The sequence below is a fragment of the Schistocerca serialis genome, chromosome 1, assembly GCF_023864345.2.
Source record: "Schistocerca serialis cubense isolate TAMUIC-IGC-003099 chromosome 1, iqSchSeri2.2, whole genome shotgun sequence".
NCBI classification, from domain to species: Eukaryota; Metazoa; Arthropoda; class Insecta; order Orthoptera; family Acrididae; genus Schistocerca; species Schistocerca serialis.
Genome location: NC_064638.1, coordinates 1,203,039,513 through 1,203,059,206, shown reverse-complemented (window position 1 = coordinate 1,203,059,206; position 19,694 = coordinate 1,203,039,513). Strand labels below are relative to the sequence as shown.

General features: G+C 40.2%; 1 protein-coding gene across 3 annotated transcripts in view; it reads right to left on the bottom strand.

Moving 5' to 3' along the window:
* Positions 1–16,179: 16,179 nt before the first annotated feature.
* LOC126419007 (scoloptoxin SSD14-like) overlaps positions 16,180–19,694 on the bottom strand; it is a 489,031-nt gene continuing 485,516 nt past the window's right edge. For all 3 annotated transcript variants that reach the window (XM_050086079.1, XM_050086072.1, XM_050086063.1), the window contains one exon: positions 16,180–16,867. In XM_050086079.1, the coding sequence (XP_049942036.1) occupies positions 16,721–16,867 (147 nt within the window). In that variant the 3' untranslated portion in view covers positions 16,180–16,720. The remainder of the gene's footprint in view (positions 16,868–19,694) is intronic.

Sequence of the window (19,694 nt, the reverse complement as noted above, 5' to 3'; positions counted from 1 at the left end):
AGTTTGATGTTATATAATTACTTGTAATAATAATTTTTGGGCATTGTTCACAAATTAATAAACTCTTATTCTTATTATTTCTTTTATTGTCGCAATACCTATTTACAATAATTGCAAAACTGTTTTTAAAACTCAGATGACACTTTTTCTTAGGCTGGAAGATAATGCTCTGTTTAATTTTTCCTCAATTTCACAACTTCTAAATATAGTGTGAGCATGTCAGAAAGATGAATATCCATGAAATATTTTTTTGTGTGGCTCCACATAATTTAACTTGCAGAGTGCACCAGAAGTATAACTTACTGCAAACATACAAAACAGGTATAATAACTGGGTCCCAACATTTACTACGTGGACACCTACATTCCTTTGAAAGTTCTGTTTTGTGTTGAAGTCCACCCATCCCTTTCTGTTCCTACAGAAACAGTCTTTGCAACCTAAACTTGGCTTCTTAGGCCATTGTCAGATAACTTAATGTTGAACAGAGAGTCCACAAATTCAGTGAGCATTCATAGCTACACAAAGAATGCTGCACAAAGATATGTGACATTTTTCACGTACAACTCTCTCGCGGATTGTAAAATTGTTGCTCTTTGGTTTATTTATTCTCTTTGTAACAACACATTTACGAAAAGAGTTACGTGAAATACTTTTAGCAATGCTGTGCTTTTCTTTTCTTTATCATCATTACCTTTTAGCGGAATAAAATGTATATATGGAAGTCTTATTGTTCTGTATCTGGCCTACAATTTAAGGAACGATTTTTCGTAACTGCAACTCATGCTAAGAATCAATATATCTTCCCTACTTCATAGTGATTAAAAGTTGAAATTACTTTGTTATGAACACTGATGTTACAGTTCGTGTGATCGTTCAAAAACACAAGTTCGCAGTGGATTTTATTTCTCGTTAAAATGCTATTTCATACCACGACTAGCCCAAGAACATGAGACTCTCATTAAAAAATACGTTGTCACTATAAAGTTTGCCAGATCAGAACGGAGCACAGCAAGATTCCTATCAGATTCTGAAGGTACATTAACTTATTTGCACTGTAAATTATATCCTATCAGCAGCCCGCGTCAATCTGCAACACATCATAAAATCTGCTGATCTTCACTGCCAGTCTGGGAGCTAAAAGAAATAATATTATTTTACTATTATTTTACCGCTTCCTTGCGGTATGCTCGACTATATTGTAAGTCGTTTAAATACGCCGCGGCAGCGGCTCTTCGTTCTCCACGCAGCTCAGCACCACAGATAATATTTATATAACTGAAAAATGTCTCAACAGGATGGGATAATATGCAAGCAAGCTTAACAATAAATAATACAAGTTTTCATTTAAACAACTCTATTAAAACCTTTAAATATCTCAGTGATTACAGACCTTTGTGAATTCACACGTAATGGCGTACATTGCTTAGTCTCGACCAAAGAATGCTACATTGGCGTTCTCTACGACAACAACAGGAGATCTTAATCGCACAACTTCCAAATTAAGACGACAAAGACATTCATATTCAACACGTATTATATACTAGTTCCTTTTTTAATCTCTGTTTAACATTTATCTTCTGTGTCGGTTTTATTACTCGCCGACGCAGACGTTTTCAGAAATAAATAATAAAAAAAAATACATAATTTTATACAATGACACACAATATGATACATCTAATTCTCTAATTACTACATAATATATTGTTTTTGTTTCTCTAGACGTTACAATGCCCCCTGGCAGCAATTGACTAACGTTGGAAATGTTCAGCAATATGCTGCCACTAACGTCTGTTTGGTTATTGTCTGTTACCTTGGTTGGATCATTCACTTTTCACTTCTTAGTTCTTTTACACTGTAGGTTTAATTACACCTTTTATACTGTTCTTTCACTTTGCGAGGTGACCGTCAACCTAGTCCCAGGGTCATTACATTTATTTGGCTCCCCCATTCGGGCTACGTGCGATCAGAAAACCTGGGAAAACTGCGCCGGAGCCATGGTCATCTCGTCTGGTTTGTTTTAATACCCAGTTTGATCACAAAAAGTTCCGATTCTATCCAATGTTCACATATAACAAAGGCTATTTGTGAGAGCATGTTAAACCTTTAGTCTCTTTGTTACCCATATAATATTTGTGTTTTGGATTGTAATGAAAGTCACTTATTACACATTTTTACAGTAGTATCATGAATCGTCCTTGCATTTACTCGCGACAATTGGTTTAAAATGTCCAGCATTCATGCGAGTATACTTCATTAACATGACGAAAACATATTATATCTATATATCACTGAATCAATGAATACTTTGAGTCCGTATTGAATAACTCAAGAAAAAAAAACAAATGTTTGTCACGTCATTTCGTGTCCACTAAACCCTATTCATGTTAGTGCATTAAACACATATTTGATAGTTCATTTGAATGACAACAATGTTGTACGGAGCTGGCGGCGCGAAGCAATTGTTGAGTAGCGTCGTCTGGAACGCCGCGTGCCGACAGCCGCTGGGTTCGACGACCGGCTCTCAGTAACAGCGACGTCGTGCTGACGTGGCGCCCAAGCAGTCGCGAACCGCGGCGAACCATTCGCCGATGTCGGCGAGTGGCAGTGGTTTACCGCGACCGGCTGGCTGGCGGCACGGCACTCGTCTCGGCTTCTCCGCATGGCTCCCCGTTGTAGCGCATGAAACAAACATTCCACAACGGTGTACTGTCTCTAAGGACACAGATTACTAGCTGTGGAAGAAGATGCAACTTGTTAAAAGCGTTTATTGTTCAGTAAGCCGTCGCTTCACTGGTATGCACAGGATGGTTTGGCGTGATACCAGGTTTCTTGTGGCATTGTGACACTGGTATTCAAGGTTCGTCACACGCACATTGTACTACACATTTTCACTCACTCCACGGTTGATACACTGCCAGAGCGTCTTTCAACACGTGAAAATGTTTCGTAACACACATACTAAATGTCCCCGTCGAGCGATGTTCGTTTAACTCGACTCCGAACGGATCAATAACTACTGTTTTTATACACTGTCTATTGTTCGTTGAGCACTGCACTAGGACAGTCTGTCACTCAACACTAGACTTATCGACGTATATATTGGTGCAGATACAACAGTCATTTTCTGTCCCTGCTACACACAATATTCCGTCCTTTCCTCCATTGTTTATGCACACAGTTTATTTTTTAATACCTTTTAACTGTTCTTCGCATACTCACTCTCATCTACATGGCGTCTATTCGTTTTTACCTTATCACAACACACTTTTCATATTGTTACTAGGCGTATACAGCCCTTTTGTAAAATTTTTTAATTTTCTTATCAGTGTAGCTTGCCTGGTTATCACCCATCTATCAAACAGATTTTACCATGTGCATGACAGCTTGACTTGGGCATATTGATCAATAAATACTTCATTTAGCACTAGCATTATTTTTAATGGTTTTTCCTATATGACTACAGTGTAGGTTCCACATTGGTTGACTTAATTCGCGTATCGCGTAATGAATATTCAAGGGCGTGTACCAAGTACACAGGCTTCAATTGAAGCATTGTTATATACAAAGCGGATTTTCCACGGAACGGGCTTGTTTTTTGATTAGCTTATGCTCCAGTGTCGTTCTCATATCACTACTGGCAGCAAACATCACATAATTGTTGCATATTACAGAGTCCATGTTTGGCTAGTCAAGACTCTCTCTCTCAGGGTTCCTTATCCTAATACAATTACAACAGTTACCTTACTATATTAGATTGCATCATTAATTGCACTTACATACTACACATAGAAAATGGTTCAAGAAATTAATCCTTTGTATAATGATTCAAGAAATTAATCCTCACTTTATCAACAAGAAGATTGTTCGTTGCTTAATGAGCCTATAATTTTTAAATGGCTCTAATTGTCTGTAAACAAAATCTTTCCTGTGTAAGCTATTGCCTACTTTCTGAATCCACTTCCTCCAAGTTTCATTACACACAAATTTCTTTCTTAATACTAACATACTTATATTCTAAAACACAATTAAAATCTTCTTACAACTATTATTCTTTATATGTGATATGTCACTGAATAAATAACTTCACATCTTTACGTGGATACAATCCTTTGATCTTCCCCGTATGGGGATGTGCTAACAAATAGCTACATTCGTGTGGCACGCTTATTACTTCAAAAGGCCCTGAATATAGCAATTGCCACTTACTATTCTGTTTTAAGGTGGCTGAGGATTTAGCGTGGTTACGAATAAGTACTAGATCTCCTACATTATATTTCTGTTCGTTAGTTACACCTCGGTCGTACTTCCTTTTCCTCTTTGCCGCACAGCTGGTTAGTCTGTTCCATATCTTTTTCATCTTTTCCTCCCTTGTTTCTGCCTTGACTGGTAGTCTCGGCAAAGGCGTGAGCCATTCATTCGGTGTCTCATTAAATCCATTCAATATCTCTACCGGTGGATAGCCTGTACTTGAATGGGGTGTTAAATTGTGTATTTCTACAAATTTCGGTACTAGCCCTGGCCATTTTGTATGTCGGTTCCCTATGTAGATTCTAAGGAACTTATTCAATTCTCTGAATATTCTTTCAACTAGACTTGCTTCGGGATGGAACCGGGATACCAGAATATGCTGTATATTTTGTTCCCGTAGGTAATTTTTCCAAGTTCGACCCGTGAAATAAGAAGCATTATCAGTCGTTATGGCTTCGGGTTTTCCCACTTGAGGCAAGTATTCTTGACTGATCCGCCTGACCATGGTTTTGGCAGTAGCTGATTTTATGCAATAAATTGCCAAGTATTTGGAAAAAATATCGTACATGGCCGGTATATATTTCATACCTCCTCTGGCCATGGGATAAGGACCGGCTACATCCACAGATACTATTTGAAGCTGCCTGATTGGAACTATGGGATGTAATTCAAACTTAGTGGATCTATTATAATGTTTTGCTTTTTGACATATCACGCAAGTTCTAACTGTTGCCTGAATCTGGTGTTTCATACGGGGAAAGTAGCAGTATCTCGCCATGATCTCTGCACACTTTCCAATCCCTGCATGGCCCCATGCCAAGTGCGTGTGCCATATCATAACTTTTACTGACTGGTTAGGTATACATACTGCCCAGCAGTCTTCTTTCGTACTAAGTTTATGATACAAAATATGGTTCACTATTTTAAAACCTTGCTCATCTCTATTGTTAACACCCTCTTCAATATTATTAATGATTTTTTTCCACATCGGATCTGCCCTTTGTAATTTGAACATGTTTTTACATATATATAAAAAATCTTTCATGTAAGTATTGTCACGCACTAACAGCACTTTATACTCCGCGGATTGCTCTAACATTTCTGCTAAATCCGGTAATCCTACCGGCAGTCGCGACAGAGCATCCGCTATTACGTTATCTTGGCCTTTTATGTACATAATCTTTATCCGGTATTCTTGTAAGACAAGCATCCATCTCCTCAGTCTGGTATGGAATAGTTTGCATGACATCAAAAAACTTAACGCCTGGTGGTCACTATACACTTTAATCTCCTTCCCTTGTAAATAATAATTAAACTTTTTCACAGCCCAGACTACTGCAAGTGCTTCCAGTTCGGTTGCCGAGTAGGCTCTCTCGCAGCTAGTTAAAGTCCTACTGGCGAAGCCGATAATCTTTATTGTTGTCGGGTCGTTTCCTTCCCCCCACTGAAATAAGCACGCTCCCAGGCCATAGGAACATGAATCCGTCGCAAGACAAAAATCTTTTGGCAGATCTGGGTGCTGCAAAATATTTGCATTCAGTAGGGCGGTTTTAATCGCTTCGAAAGCTTGTTGACATTTGTCAGTCCAAACCCACTGCACATTTTTTCGTAGTAGATTTAGTAGTGACGCGTCATTTAACAACTGATTGGGCACGAACCTTCTGAAAAAAGACGTGAGCCCAAGGAACGCTTTCAATTGTCTCTTAGTGCGGGGGCTTGGAAATTCTCGGATCGCCTCTAGTTTTTTGTTGTCTGGGCGGATACCAAGTGGTGTAATAAGATGGCCTAAAAATTTAATTTTATTTCGTCCAAATTTTGACTTTTCTAGGTTTGCTGTCACACCTGCTTGCTTAAATCTCTCTAGTACTCTACGCAACAATTCCATATGTTCGTCCCAAGTAGCAGTAGCGATTACCAGATCATCAACATATACAGTGATTTTTTCTAATAAGTCTGGACCCAGTACCGTGTCTAGTGCAGTAATAAACACTCCAGCACTCACATTCAATCCGAAGGGAAGTACCTTGAATTGGTAACTCCGCCCTCCGAATATGAAAGCTGTGCACTTCCTGGATTCTGGTGTAAGGGGAATTTGCCAATATGAACTTTTCAGATCGACCGAGGTCAAGTACTGTGCTCCATGAAATTTTTGTATCTGCTCATCTAAATTCTCAGGGCGAGTCCGGACAGGTATGATAATTTTGTTAATGTCCCTCGCATCTAACACTAGCCTGATTTTTCCATTGGCTTTCGCCACTGCTACAAGAGGACTACTGTATGGAGAGAAGGAGGGCTCAATGATATCCCACTCTAACATCTTCCGAATCTCTTTAGCTACTAATTCCCTCCTCGACCAAGGGATGGAGTAAGTTGCGCGACAGTATGTTTTGTGGGGCATCACCTCTATGTGATAGTGGTACCCTTTGACTATTCCTGGTCGGTCGGTAAATACCATAGTGTATTCCGATAGCAGCTGCGTCAACTGTTGCTTTTGTTTACCGCTTAAACCTTCAGATTCCTGCACTTTGGTTTGAAATGCCTCAACATTTGTTTCAAAATTTCGATCCTCTAAATTCGGGTAATAGAGGTCTGCTGCATGTGACAAATCATCAAGGTGTAGTACCCAAGGGTTCCTACCCTTGATATTGATTCGATTACAACACGGCACAAGTACCTCCTTCGATTTCATCGTAGATAACTCAATCCTCCTACCCCTATTAACTATGCTTAATTTCCCCAAGGAGAGGTCGATCAATGCGTCCCTCTCACGGAGAAAATCTACTCCCAGAATGCAGGCCACCTTCAATCCTTTAACAACGAGGAACGAGCTCACTATGGCTTCGCCCTCCTTACAAATCTCCACCTGCACCTGGTACTTAACTGATTGGCTCTGTGCACCAATGGCTCCAGACACCTTACAATTATTAACCGGGAAAGTCGGAATGCTATGTCCTTTTCCCAGTGCCTTAAATAACTCCATACTCATTACACTTACTGAGGCACCTGTGTCGATGATTATATTCACTGCAACATCATTGATTTTCGCTTCGATAATAGCTTGCACATTTTCGTTATTATCTTTCTTACATTCATGTGGTTCGTTCAGTAGATCTTTATCCATACTGACACCATTGTTGTATCGCAGCATACGTATCCCAGGTATATTATTATCACTCGTGTTGCTCTCACTCCATCCCTCGGCCATCGATGGAGAGCATATCGAGGCCGATTCTAGTTTGTTGAATTAGTTACTTGTGAAGTACTTGGAAGGCTATTGTCCGCGACCTCCACTATATGTACACTCTGATTTGTCGGCCGCCACGGCTGCGCAATAGGCGCGTTTTGCGGCGGTGGTCTATTGTTGTCATACCAGTCATTACCCTGTCGCTCTGGGCTTCTTCGCTGATTTTGCTGCCAATTTCGATTACTATCACTATAATTGCTCTGCCACTGACCTCGCGCATTTTTCCAGCGGTTGGTCCCTGACATTCCAGATTCGTACCGGTCGTCAAATCGACGCCTTTTGTTATAAGTTGTTTGTCCATACCCGTTCTGGTCTCTACCATTACTACCATTTTGCGAATGTTCTTGCCGCTTGTTACCACCCCCACCATTTCCATGGTTGTGGTTTTGTGCACTACTATTTCTGTCATGTTTACATCCTGACCCATTATTCCGCGAGTGATCACACGCTGATTTTGCGTCTTCCTGTATCAAGTCTATAGAATCTAGAACAGACAGGAAGTTTTCCATATCGCTTCCTGGTACGTGTTTTAATTTCTCTTTGATATGAATGGGTAAATGTGATTTTAGTAGTCTTATTATGTCTCTTGGTGATATAGGCTCGTCCCAGTAGCGTGTTTTGTCTATATATTCTTCAAAATACCGTCTCAAATTCCCCAGACGAGGTGAGTACGGTTCGGGATTATATACTTCTTTTCTTAGCCGCTCTTGTATACAAGGCGACCAATATTTCGATAGAAATGCCCTTTCGAACTGTTCATATGTCATGCAGCTGTCTGCTACTTCTGTAGCCCACAACGCTGCATCACCTTGAATGTACGACATTACGTATTGAATTTTCTGTGTTTCGTTCCACACACTGGGCAAGATATTTTTAAAGCTTTTTATGAATACTACCGGGTGTACTGATTTCCGTTCAGTAGTAAACGTTTGAAATTGTCTATTTTTGATTAAACTTTCTTCCACTAATATTTTTGAACTACCTGGTTTTGCTCCTTGGACATATGCTGTGTGCTCCGAACCAAAGCTACAGCTCTTCGCATTATCGACTACAGATTCCCCATTGTTGTATCGCGTATAAGTTTGTGCGTTGCCAAAACCATGGGCTGTTGGCGACAGAGGTTCCTGTTCCAAATGTTTTCTGCTTTGTGCTAAACCCTTCTCCAGGTCGGATATCCGTTTGTTCATATTCACTTGCCACTGCGGAATATCCTCACTGAGTATTTGTTTGATGGTTTGCACGTCGTTCTGTACCTGACTATTCACTGCGGTACTGAACGATTCGGAGCCTCTATTTACTATGGCTGCTTGTACTTTGGAATTAATGTTCTTGTCAATCTCACACTCCTTCACTTCTAGCCATGAGTTGACTTCTGTTTCAATTTTAGTTGCTTGTTCGTTCCACTTCTGCTCTACAAGCTGCGTGGAATCTATTTCTAGCTTTTCTACTCTATTGGCTAATACACCTATTTCGTCTACCCTGTTAGTGTTTGCTACTTGCAGGTTGTTGACCTGTTCAGTCAGCTCCTGCACGGCCTTAGGTATCGACTCATAATTCTGTTTCATATCTACAATCTCTTTTTTCATGTTTTCTAACGATTGCACAAGTTGCTGGTCCCGCTCAGCTTGCCGGCGATCTCGCTCAGCTTGCTGGGCAAGTAAATTTTCTGCTAGCCTACGATCTCGCTCAGCTTGCTGGCGGTCTCGCTCGACTTGCTGTTGCGCAAATTCTGCCTGGTAATTCAGCACGCGCTCTAATATAGCCTGAAGCGAATACCCACCAGGCAGATTACCACTCTCTGGTTCCTGCTTTTCTGATGGTGGTACAACTTCTTTCTCTACATCCCCTTGAGGACTAATGGGCGGTGGCACCACTTCCTGTGCCCCTGCCCCCACATTCTCACATGTTATATCCTCAAAGAGAGTACTAGTACTACTTGAGGTACCCGGTTCCACATCTCCTGCACTAACTAATTGTTGTTCCTCAGTATCCATATTGCTCGGACGTTGACTACGCAACTTAACCATATTCATAAATTGCTTACTAAACCACAAAGTCTGACAGTTTTGCCCCTTGCACACAAAATACGTTAATTTATCTACACTAACTGCACACTAAAAATTACTATCTACCATCAACTTTGTCCTGTCACAAACACTAACATCAAACTACGCACAATATGCACACCACTAGCGAAATGAGATCACTTCACTGGAGCTCAACTTCTACAAACAGGACAACTACACTGTAGTCTTACCTTTAGTTTATCTTATCTCGGGGTTCGGCTGGCCCCGGATTATGTAGTCGTTACAGCTTCTCAGTACTATCAGGATCGTCTTCTCAGACTCGTTTGCAGTAGTACGTTTTGTCATGCAAGAGTGTTTACACATTCATTAATACATAGCATTGATCATGATATAAATACATACATTTATCACTAAATACATATGTATCTACACATACATAACAATCAACACTGAAAGAAACATACATAAAATTTTATATTTGTGGCCACTGCAAATTCGGGCCCCGCGTTTTTGGGCGACAGTTTCACGTACAACTCTCTCGCGGATTGTAAAATTGTTGCTCTTTGGTTTATTTATTCTCTTTGTAACAACACATTTACGAAAAGAGTTACGTGAAATACTTTTAGCAATGCTGTGCTTTTCTTTTCTTTATCATCATTACCTTTTAGCGGAATAAAATGTATATATGGAAGTCTTATTGTTCTGTATCTGGCCTACAATTTAAGGAACGATTTTTCGTAACTGCAACTCATGCTAAGAATCAATATATCTTCCCTACTTCATAGTGATTAAAAGTTGAAATTACTTTGTTATGAACACTGATGTTACAGTTCGTGTGATCGTTCAAAAACACAAGTTCGCAGTGGATTTTATTTCTCGTTAAAATGCTATTTCATACCACGACTAGCCCAAGAACATGAGACTCTCATTAAAAAATACGTTGTCACTATAAAGTTTGCCAGATCAGAACGGAGCACAGCAAGATTCCTATCAGATTCTGAAGGTACATTAACTTATTTGCACTGTAAATTATATCCTATCAGCAGCCCGCGTCAATCTGCAACACATCATAAAATCTGCTGATCTTCACTGCCAGTCTGGGAGCTAAAAGAAATAATATTATTTTACTATTATTTTACCGCTTCCTTGCGGTATGCTCGACTATATTGTAAGTCGTTTAAATACGCCGCGGCAGCGGCTCTTCGTTCTCCACGCAGCTCAGCACCACAGATAATATTTATATAACTGAAAAATGTCTCAACAGGATGGGATAATATGCAAGCAAGCTTAACAATAAATAATACAAGTTTTCATTTAAACAACTCTATTAAAACCTTTAAATATCTCAGTGATTACAGACCTTTGTGAATTCACACGTAATGGCGTACATTGCTTAGTCTCGACCAAAGAATGCTACATTGGCGTTCTCTACGACAACAACAGGAGATCTTACTCGCACAACTTCCAAATTAAGACGACAAAGACATTCATATTCAACACGTATTATATACTAGTTCCTTTTTTAATCTCTGTTTAACATTTATCTTCTGTGTCGGTTTTATTACTCGCCGACGCAGACGTTTTCAGAAATAAATAATAAAAAAAAAATACATAATTTTATACAATGACACAATATGATACATCTAATTCTCTAATTACTACATAATATAGTTTTTGTTTCTCTAGACGTTACACATTTTATGACTATATTGATGCAAAATACAATCGTTTTGTAATGAATAGAGAGACACTGAACACATAAATCTTTCCAGAATGAGATTTTCACTCTGCAGCGGAGTGTGCACTTTTGCCTTTCGCGGGCAAGTGCTCTACCACCTGAGCTACCCAAGCACGACTCATGCCCCCTCCTCACAGCTTTACTCCTGCCAGTATCTTCTCTCCTATCTTCCAAACTTCAAAGAAGCTCTTCTGTGAAGTTTGGAAGGTATGAGACAAGATACTGGCAGAAGTAAAGCTGTGAGGATGGGGTGTGAGTCATGCTTGGATAGCTCAGATGGTAGAGCACTTGCCCGTGAAAGGCAAAGGTCCCGAGTTCGAGTCTCGGTCCAGCACACAGTTTTAATCTGCCAGGTAGTTTCACATAAATCTTTCATTAAAGTATATTCACATATTAAAATTATGTGAGTGTATAAAGCAGACATGTTCTACAAGTGAGTAACGGCACAGGCTACTATGTCATATGGACAAACTGGTGAATATGATGAACACACCGAATAAAGGGAGGGGAAGAAAGACGTCTATGGAATCGGGGTGTTGAACAGTTATAAAAGGCTTATTAGTTAATGGTGAGGGGAATAATAACTGGCTGCTACTTTAATAAAGGAGAAGAGTGGAACTGTGTTTAGTCATTGAAGACTAGGTCAGGATTCTCTGACTGGTGTCTATTAATGGCCAGAACTTCAAGTAATGTTAGTTTTCTCCCTTTACTTCCTTTATGGAGGGCATCACATTTCACATCATATGAATGACATTCATTCAGAGCATGTTCAGAAAATGTGGAATCTTTCTTTCTCAGTCTCCAGTTCCTTTCATACTCGGTCAGTACCTGAGATGGCCTAAGAAGCTGAAACTTGATTCACAATGAACTAATAAATATTACTGTGGAACATTAATACATTTATTCAAGTTATTAATATGTCTATGTTCCTCCAAGAACTGGCAGAATATTCCACAAATAGAATATTTATACATAATATGAACAATATACACTCCAGACCTGGACCTTGCAACATCAAACACTTCAAAATAACTGAAATGGAATTTCAATGCTGTGCATGTTCACCTAGATCAGAACTTTCCACACTTGGTGTCCTGACAGACTAGTGAATTCACACACAAAGTGAAACAAATGAATAAAAATGTCAGAAAATAACACTTTTCCTTCAGGCTGTATCTTTATTTTGTCCATGATATGCCTTAACTAAAACTTAAAAGTAACTAAATAAGTAAATTCAGGAGAAGGTAAGCAGAATGATGTGTACAGTGAACAGTGAGAAAGCTGTGTTCATCTTGCAGAAGTATTTTTAAGCATCTTGGAAATCGGACACTCACTTACCAATACATTGATCCTTAATGGTTTTTGTTGCTAGTACTAAGAGAATGGTTCAACTGAATTGTGATTTATACACTCAAGACACAAGGCAAAAAAAATAATTTTCTATGGTTCAGAATGAGGTTATGTGTCTTGATGGGAAGATGTTAAATAGGCTTCCATGCAACATGAAGCAAGACATCTGGAATCCCTACCAATTAAAAAGGAAATTAGAAATATACCTTATTAGTCACTCTTTCTACAATTTATCTGGGTATCTAGATTCAGAGATTGAAAAGTTCTGTTAACTACAGCAGTATTCATTGTTAAACTCACATGACAAATAGTATAGAACATGGTATATACATATGTGGTAATCCGTGCTCAAGCTCATATTGGTGAATTATGAGTATGGCAAGAGACCTTGTTACTTTGTCACTGGGTGATGGGTTTTGCAGTGTCCCGATAGGGGGAACATGGAGAGGAAACTATGAAAATTTAGCTTTGTCTTGTTTAGTACACTGTCTGGTGCTGATGGTACTAGAGTGCTGAAGTGGTATGCTGTGTATCAGATAGATTGTACCTCAAAATGAGGTATGGTGTACCATGAGGATGTGCGGTATTTAGCAGTTATTTTCCGTGTGTGTGGTGTGTCACAATGGGTGGAATCCTCCTTTTGGGAAGGCCTTAAACCGTTGGCGTATTTCAGTGATGATTTACTACAAGTTCATCTAAGTAAATGTACTATGCTGAATCTAGTGAGCCTCAATTTGTTAAATCTGAACTAATGATTTTGATTCATTGGAGACCCATTTTATTGTAAAGTTCCTACTGCACTTTGGTGAAATAAAATAATAGTAACAGTGTTAAATGTGTTTTTAAGGAGCTTTTTATGTGGTGATGTCAACTTGTATTTAATGACCTCTTTCAAAACCCATTAGTTTTAACAGTATTCATTAAGTCTCATCTGTGGTGTTACATGAACTTCTCTTGTGTACAAGAATTGGTAATACGAGTGTTGTATACTATGATTTTCATGGCCAGAGGGGTGATGAATATTGCTTAACCTGCAATCATTTTTTGGTATGAATTTCACGTTGCATGGCCCACTGATTGGATTTATTCCTTTTTATGGAATTACATAGGTGGCATGTGTACAACTCTGCTCTCTTTATGTTGTAGTAAACTGGCAGATTAGCTTGAATTGCTTTCATAATCTCAAACAATGGAAAATCCAGGTTGGAATGTTCCTCCAGAACCTCAACAACTTCTACCCCATTTGCTTCGCCTGGTCTTACTCAACCCAACAAGACACCTTCCTAGATGTTGACCTCCACCTCAAAGATGGCTGGATCAGTACCTCCATCCATATCAAACCTGCTAACCATCAGCGATACCTCCATTTCAACAGCTGCCACCCTTTCCATACCAAGAAGTCCCTTCCATACAGCCTAGCCACCCTTGGTAGTCGCATCTTCAGTGACGAGCAATCCCTCTCGAAATATACCGAGTGTCTCACTGAAGTCTTCACAGACTGTAATTATCCTCCCAATATTACGAAAAGAAATCTCCCGTGCCTTATTTCCAGTCCCCACCACCTCCCAAAGTCCCACTGTCTGGCGACAGAGGAGCATTCCCCTCATAACTCAGTGCCACCAAGGGGCGGAGGAACTGAATTACATTCTCCGCCAGGGTTTCAACTACCTCTCATCGTGCCCTGAAATGAGAAATGTCCTGCTCACTATCTTTCCCACCCCTCCCACAGTGGTATTCCACCATCCACCAAACCTACACAATATACCCACCCATCCCTAAACAACCCCTGCTCCCAACCCCTTACCTCACGACACATACCCATGTAATAGACCTAGATGCAAAACCTGTCCCATACATCCTCCCACCACCACCTACTCCAGTCCAGTCACAAACATCACCTGTCCCATCAAAGGCTGGGCTACCTGTGAAACCAGTCATGTGATCTACAAGCTAAGCTGCAATCACTGTGCTGCAGTCTATGTGAGCATGACAACCAACAAACTGTCTGTCTGCATGAATGGCCACTGACAAACTATGGCCAAGAAACAAGTGGACCACCCTGTTGCTGAGCATGCTACCAAACATGACATCCTTGATTTCAATGACTGCTTCACAGCCTGTGCCATATGGAACCTTCCCACCAACACCAGCTTTTCTGAATTGTGCAAGTGGGAACTGTCCCTGCAATAGATCTTATGTTTCCATAACCCTTCTGGCCTCTACCTTCATTAGTCATTGTCCTCACCCATCCAGCCCCTTCCCTGTTTCCATTTCAACACTACACAGCCTTCATTCCACCATCACACTCAGTCTTTTTACATGTCTCCTTTTCCACTTCCCCCCTCCCCCTCTCCCCCCATCACACCTGCCCTCCGTCTAACCTGCAGCACTTCACTGTCCACGAACCCTATGCTGCTATCCCTCCCCCTCCCCGTCCCCTCCCCAGCCTCTTCCTTATCCCCACCCAGTTGCCACTCCCACAGTGCACTGGTGCTGCTGCTCACACTGTGGCGTCAGATGCCTGAGACTACAGTCATTGTGTGTGAGTTGTATTCATGTGTGTGTGTGTGTGTGTGTGTGTTTCACCAATTTTTTATGAAAGCTGAACATTTTATTTGTGACAGTCTTTTTGTCGTGCCTATCTGCAATCAGCATCTCCGATATGTGGTGAGTGCATGTTTCATAATCTCAGCTGCATTTTGTGCCACAGAGTGGTTTACTTTGCTCTTGACCACAGTTTTGCAGTGGCAATTCATCCTGGTAGACCACTGGTTGGTACTCACACCAATATAAAAAGTTGTGCAGTGATTCACAGCAGAGGTGGTATATGAGATGGCTGCTTTCACAGGTGGCCTAGCTTCTGATAGGGTAGGATAAGCCTGTGACAGAACTGGAATGGGAAGTGCTGGCCAGGTGGATTGGACAGGTCTTGCACCTTGGTCTTAGACAGGGATATGATTCCTGTGACAAGTGCTTGGGATTGGGAGTGGTATAGAGATGGACTGAGATGTTGAATAGGATGTCCCTCATTTCAGGGTGCAGGATGATAGTAATCAAAGCCCTGGTGAAGACTGTGGTTCCCAAGGTATAATATACAGATTATATGGCTATGATTTCTTGTCTTTTGTTGATTTATGTCTTTGACTTGTTTCATATTCCTGAATGTTCTCCTCCTTTAGCCAATCTAAAGAACATGAGGAAAGTGAATAAGTATCTAAAAATAAATGAAGTATGTCTGCAAGTAAGTGATCAGCCAGAATATTAGCAATATCCATATGATCAGAGACATCCGTATGTGATCTTCTTACAGTAAGGCAACAATATTTTATCTTACAGTTTCATTTCACTTCTTTTTTTTTTTTTTTTTTTTGACAGATGTGTGCATCATCTGATTCTCTGTGTAAAATCCTAAAACCAACAACAGCAAGAATAAAGAATAAACCAATGATGAAAACCACTTAATAATCAGTTGTTGCAGTGTTTCTCTTCACACTTGGAATCTTTTAAGTAGCTGAAAATAAACTGTGTTTTCTTTCCCTTTTACTGTTCATTGATTTAGCAAAACTAGTTCATAACTGTCAATCATGTATTTCCGTTGCATGGATATCAAAACATGACTTAACAAAATAATCACATTTTCAATAAATAATCAATAATAAAATTCACAACTGCACATTATGTACAAGAGAACATTGGCAAGTAATAAAATAAATATTACACATAAAAAAGGAAGCAGTAATACTGAATTTTAAATCACCAGATGTTAAATATTTCGTAGCTCTTTGAAGCTTAGGACTATGACTTGTTCATAAAACACTGCTCCTAGTACACCACTGCAGTACTCACATACCTATCCATTTATTTAGCTTTACATATTTACACACACACACACACACACACACACACACACACACACACACACACACACACACACACAGAGTCGATTTAAACCAACATAGACATGAAGAGAGAGAAGGAGTGGTGGGAGGGGAGATGCTTGGAGGGAGAGTAGGGTAGACAAAGCAAAGTATCACAAGATGCACCATAATCTCTTTGTCTTGCTACACAACACTTTTTAACATTCTGAAAATTCCACAGCGTAGGATCACGATCTTAAAAACCAGCAACCACTCCATTGCGCCTGAAGTCTGAATTTGCGTAAATTTTCCCACCAGACACAGCAATCCCAGTTGCTGTTGATCCACCGACAGCAAATTCTTGTACATCATGGCCAATTGCAGTGAGGCCTTTGATGACATTCTGCAAATTAATTAAATAATTCAGCAAATAAATGCCAGAGCCCAAAATAATATTAACATTCTAAGTGTAGATGTAAAATTCATAATCAGTCATAACAGACAAAGTAAAGAGTGTGTGTGGCTACTTCTTTACCTACAAACAGTGTGAGGTGACTTTTGTACTGTTAGTTACATCACAGTAGTACAAATAATTACTTTTGTTTCTTGAGAATTCACTACTTGTATAAAAACATATGTTGCCTGACAAAAAAGTGAAGCACCCAGAAGACATGGTCAGATTCAAATGCAACTCTGTACAGGTATGCACCATTGGTGGGTATGTATCTCGGAATTTGCTGTGACTGCTATAATGTCCACCACAGTGTATCAGTTTTGTTACCAGGCCTGGTAGAGTACATAAGGACTGTGAACAGTGTCAGATGTTGAGTGACCACTGTGAAGTACACAGAGATGAAGCATACTAGTGTGACACAGCATGGTTTTCCATTTGGTCAGCTGGTTGAATCCTGCAATATCCAGATTTGTGGCACATTAAGATGTGACAGTGGCCCGATGTTGGACTCCAGGACAATGTGAGGGAAGGCATACTCATTGTCAAGGTTCCAGTCAACCACATCTGACCACGACCATGACAAGGAGGATCACAAAATTCTGCACCAAGCACACTGCAATTCCTTCATGTCAGTGCCTGCCATCTAAGAACAAGTAACAGACTCCCTGTGACATTTTGTGTCATTCCACAACATTGGTTGGAGACTAACAGCACCTGGGCTTGGGAATTACTGTTCCATGCATAAGCTGCTGCTGTTAACAACATAACACAAATGGCAGTGTTTGGAGGGGTGCCAATGAATGGTGTCATATTGTGTTCAGTCGATGATTCGTGGTTCGGCATTAGCCCAGATGACCACTGTCAGCGAGTGTGACAATGACCTATGGAGAGGTCCCATTCTTCCAATGTTTTGGAGATGTTGTTGTTGTTGTGGTCTTCAGTCCTGAGACTGGTTTGATGCAGCTCTCCATGCTAATCTATCCTGTGCAAGCTCCTTCATCACCCAGTACCTACTGCAACCTACATCCTTTTGAATCTGCTTAGTGTATTCATCTCTTGGTCTCCCTCTACGATTTTTACCCTCCACGCTGCCCTCCAATGCTAAATTTGTGATCCCTTGATGCTTCAGGACATGTATTAGCAATCGATCCCTTCTTCTAGTCAAGTTGTGCCACAAACTCCTCTTCTCCCCAATCCTATGCAATACCTCCTCATTAGTTACGTGTCCCACCCACCTAATGTTCAACATTCTTCTGTAGCACCACATTTCGAAAGCTTCTATTCTCTTCTTGTCCAAACTATTTATCGTCCATGTTTCACTTCCATACATGGCTACACTCCATACAAATACTTTCAGAAATGACTTCCTGACACTTAAATCTATACTCGATGTTAACAAATTTTTCTTCTTCAGAAACGCTTTCCTTGCCATTGCCAGTCTACATTTTATATCCTCTCTACTTCAACCATCATCAGTTATTTTGCTCCCCAAATAGCAAAACTCCTTTACTACTTTAAGTGTCTCATTTCCTAATCTAATTCCCTCAGCATCACCCGACTTAATTCAACTACATTCCATTATCCTCGTTTTGCTTTTGTTGATGTTCATCTTATATCCTCCTTTCAAGATACTGTCCATTCCGTTCAACTGCTTTTCCAAGTCCTTTGCTGTCTCTGACAGAATTACGTTGTCATCGGCGAACCTCAAAGTTTTTATTTCTTCTCCCTGGATTTTGATACCTACTCCGAATTTTTCTTTTGTTTCCTTTACTGCTTGCTCAATAACAAATTGAATAACATCAGGGAGAGGCTACAACCCTGTCTCACTCCCTTTTCAACCACTGCTTCCCTTTCATGCCCCTCGACTCTTATAACTGCCATCTGGTTTCTGTACAAACTGTAAATAGCCTTTCGCTCCCTGTATTTTACCCCTGCCACCTTCAGAATTTGAAAGAGGGTATTCAAGTCAACATTGTCAAAAGCTTTCTCTAAGTCTACAAATGCTAGAAATGTAGGTTTGCCATTCCTTAATCTTTCTTCTACGATAAGTCGTAAGGTCAGTATTGCCTCACGTGTTCCAACATTTCTATGGAATCCAAACTGATCTTCCCCGAGGTCAGCTTCTACCAGTTTTTCCATTCGTCTGTAAATAATTCACGTTAGTATTTTGCAGCTGTGACTTATTAAACTGATAGTTTGGTAATTTTCACATCTGTCAACACCTGCTTTCTTTGGGATTGGAATTATTATATTCTTCTTGAAGTCTGAGGGTTTTTCGCCCGTCTCGTACATCTTGCTCATCAGATGGTAGAGTTTTGGAGATGCACAGTGCTATTTCTTCTGGTGTCATGATGTGAGGAGCCATCGGGTATGACTTCGGGCCGTGGCTGGTAGTGACTATAGGAACTCCAATGGCACAATGGTACTCAGCGGACGTCCGGCATCTTCATGTGTTACCTGTCATATGACAGCATTGCGGTGCCATTTTTCAACAGGACAATGCTCATCCACACATGGCACATGACTCTATGAATTGTCTGCATCATGTTAAGGTACTTCCAAGGCTGGCAAAATCCGCAACTCTGTCCCCTAGAGAGTGACAGAATGTGTGTGGGTCCAGCTTGGATGTCAACTTTGTCCCAGTGCCAGAATCCAGGATATCAAGGCTGCTATAATGTGATATTGATAGCTGTGATTACCCTGCCAAGTTGTTTGTAAATTGGAATTGGTTTTGTAATCACTGAAATAACATCACATATGGTCTCAACACTTGAAG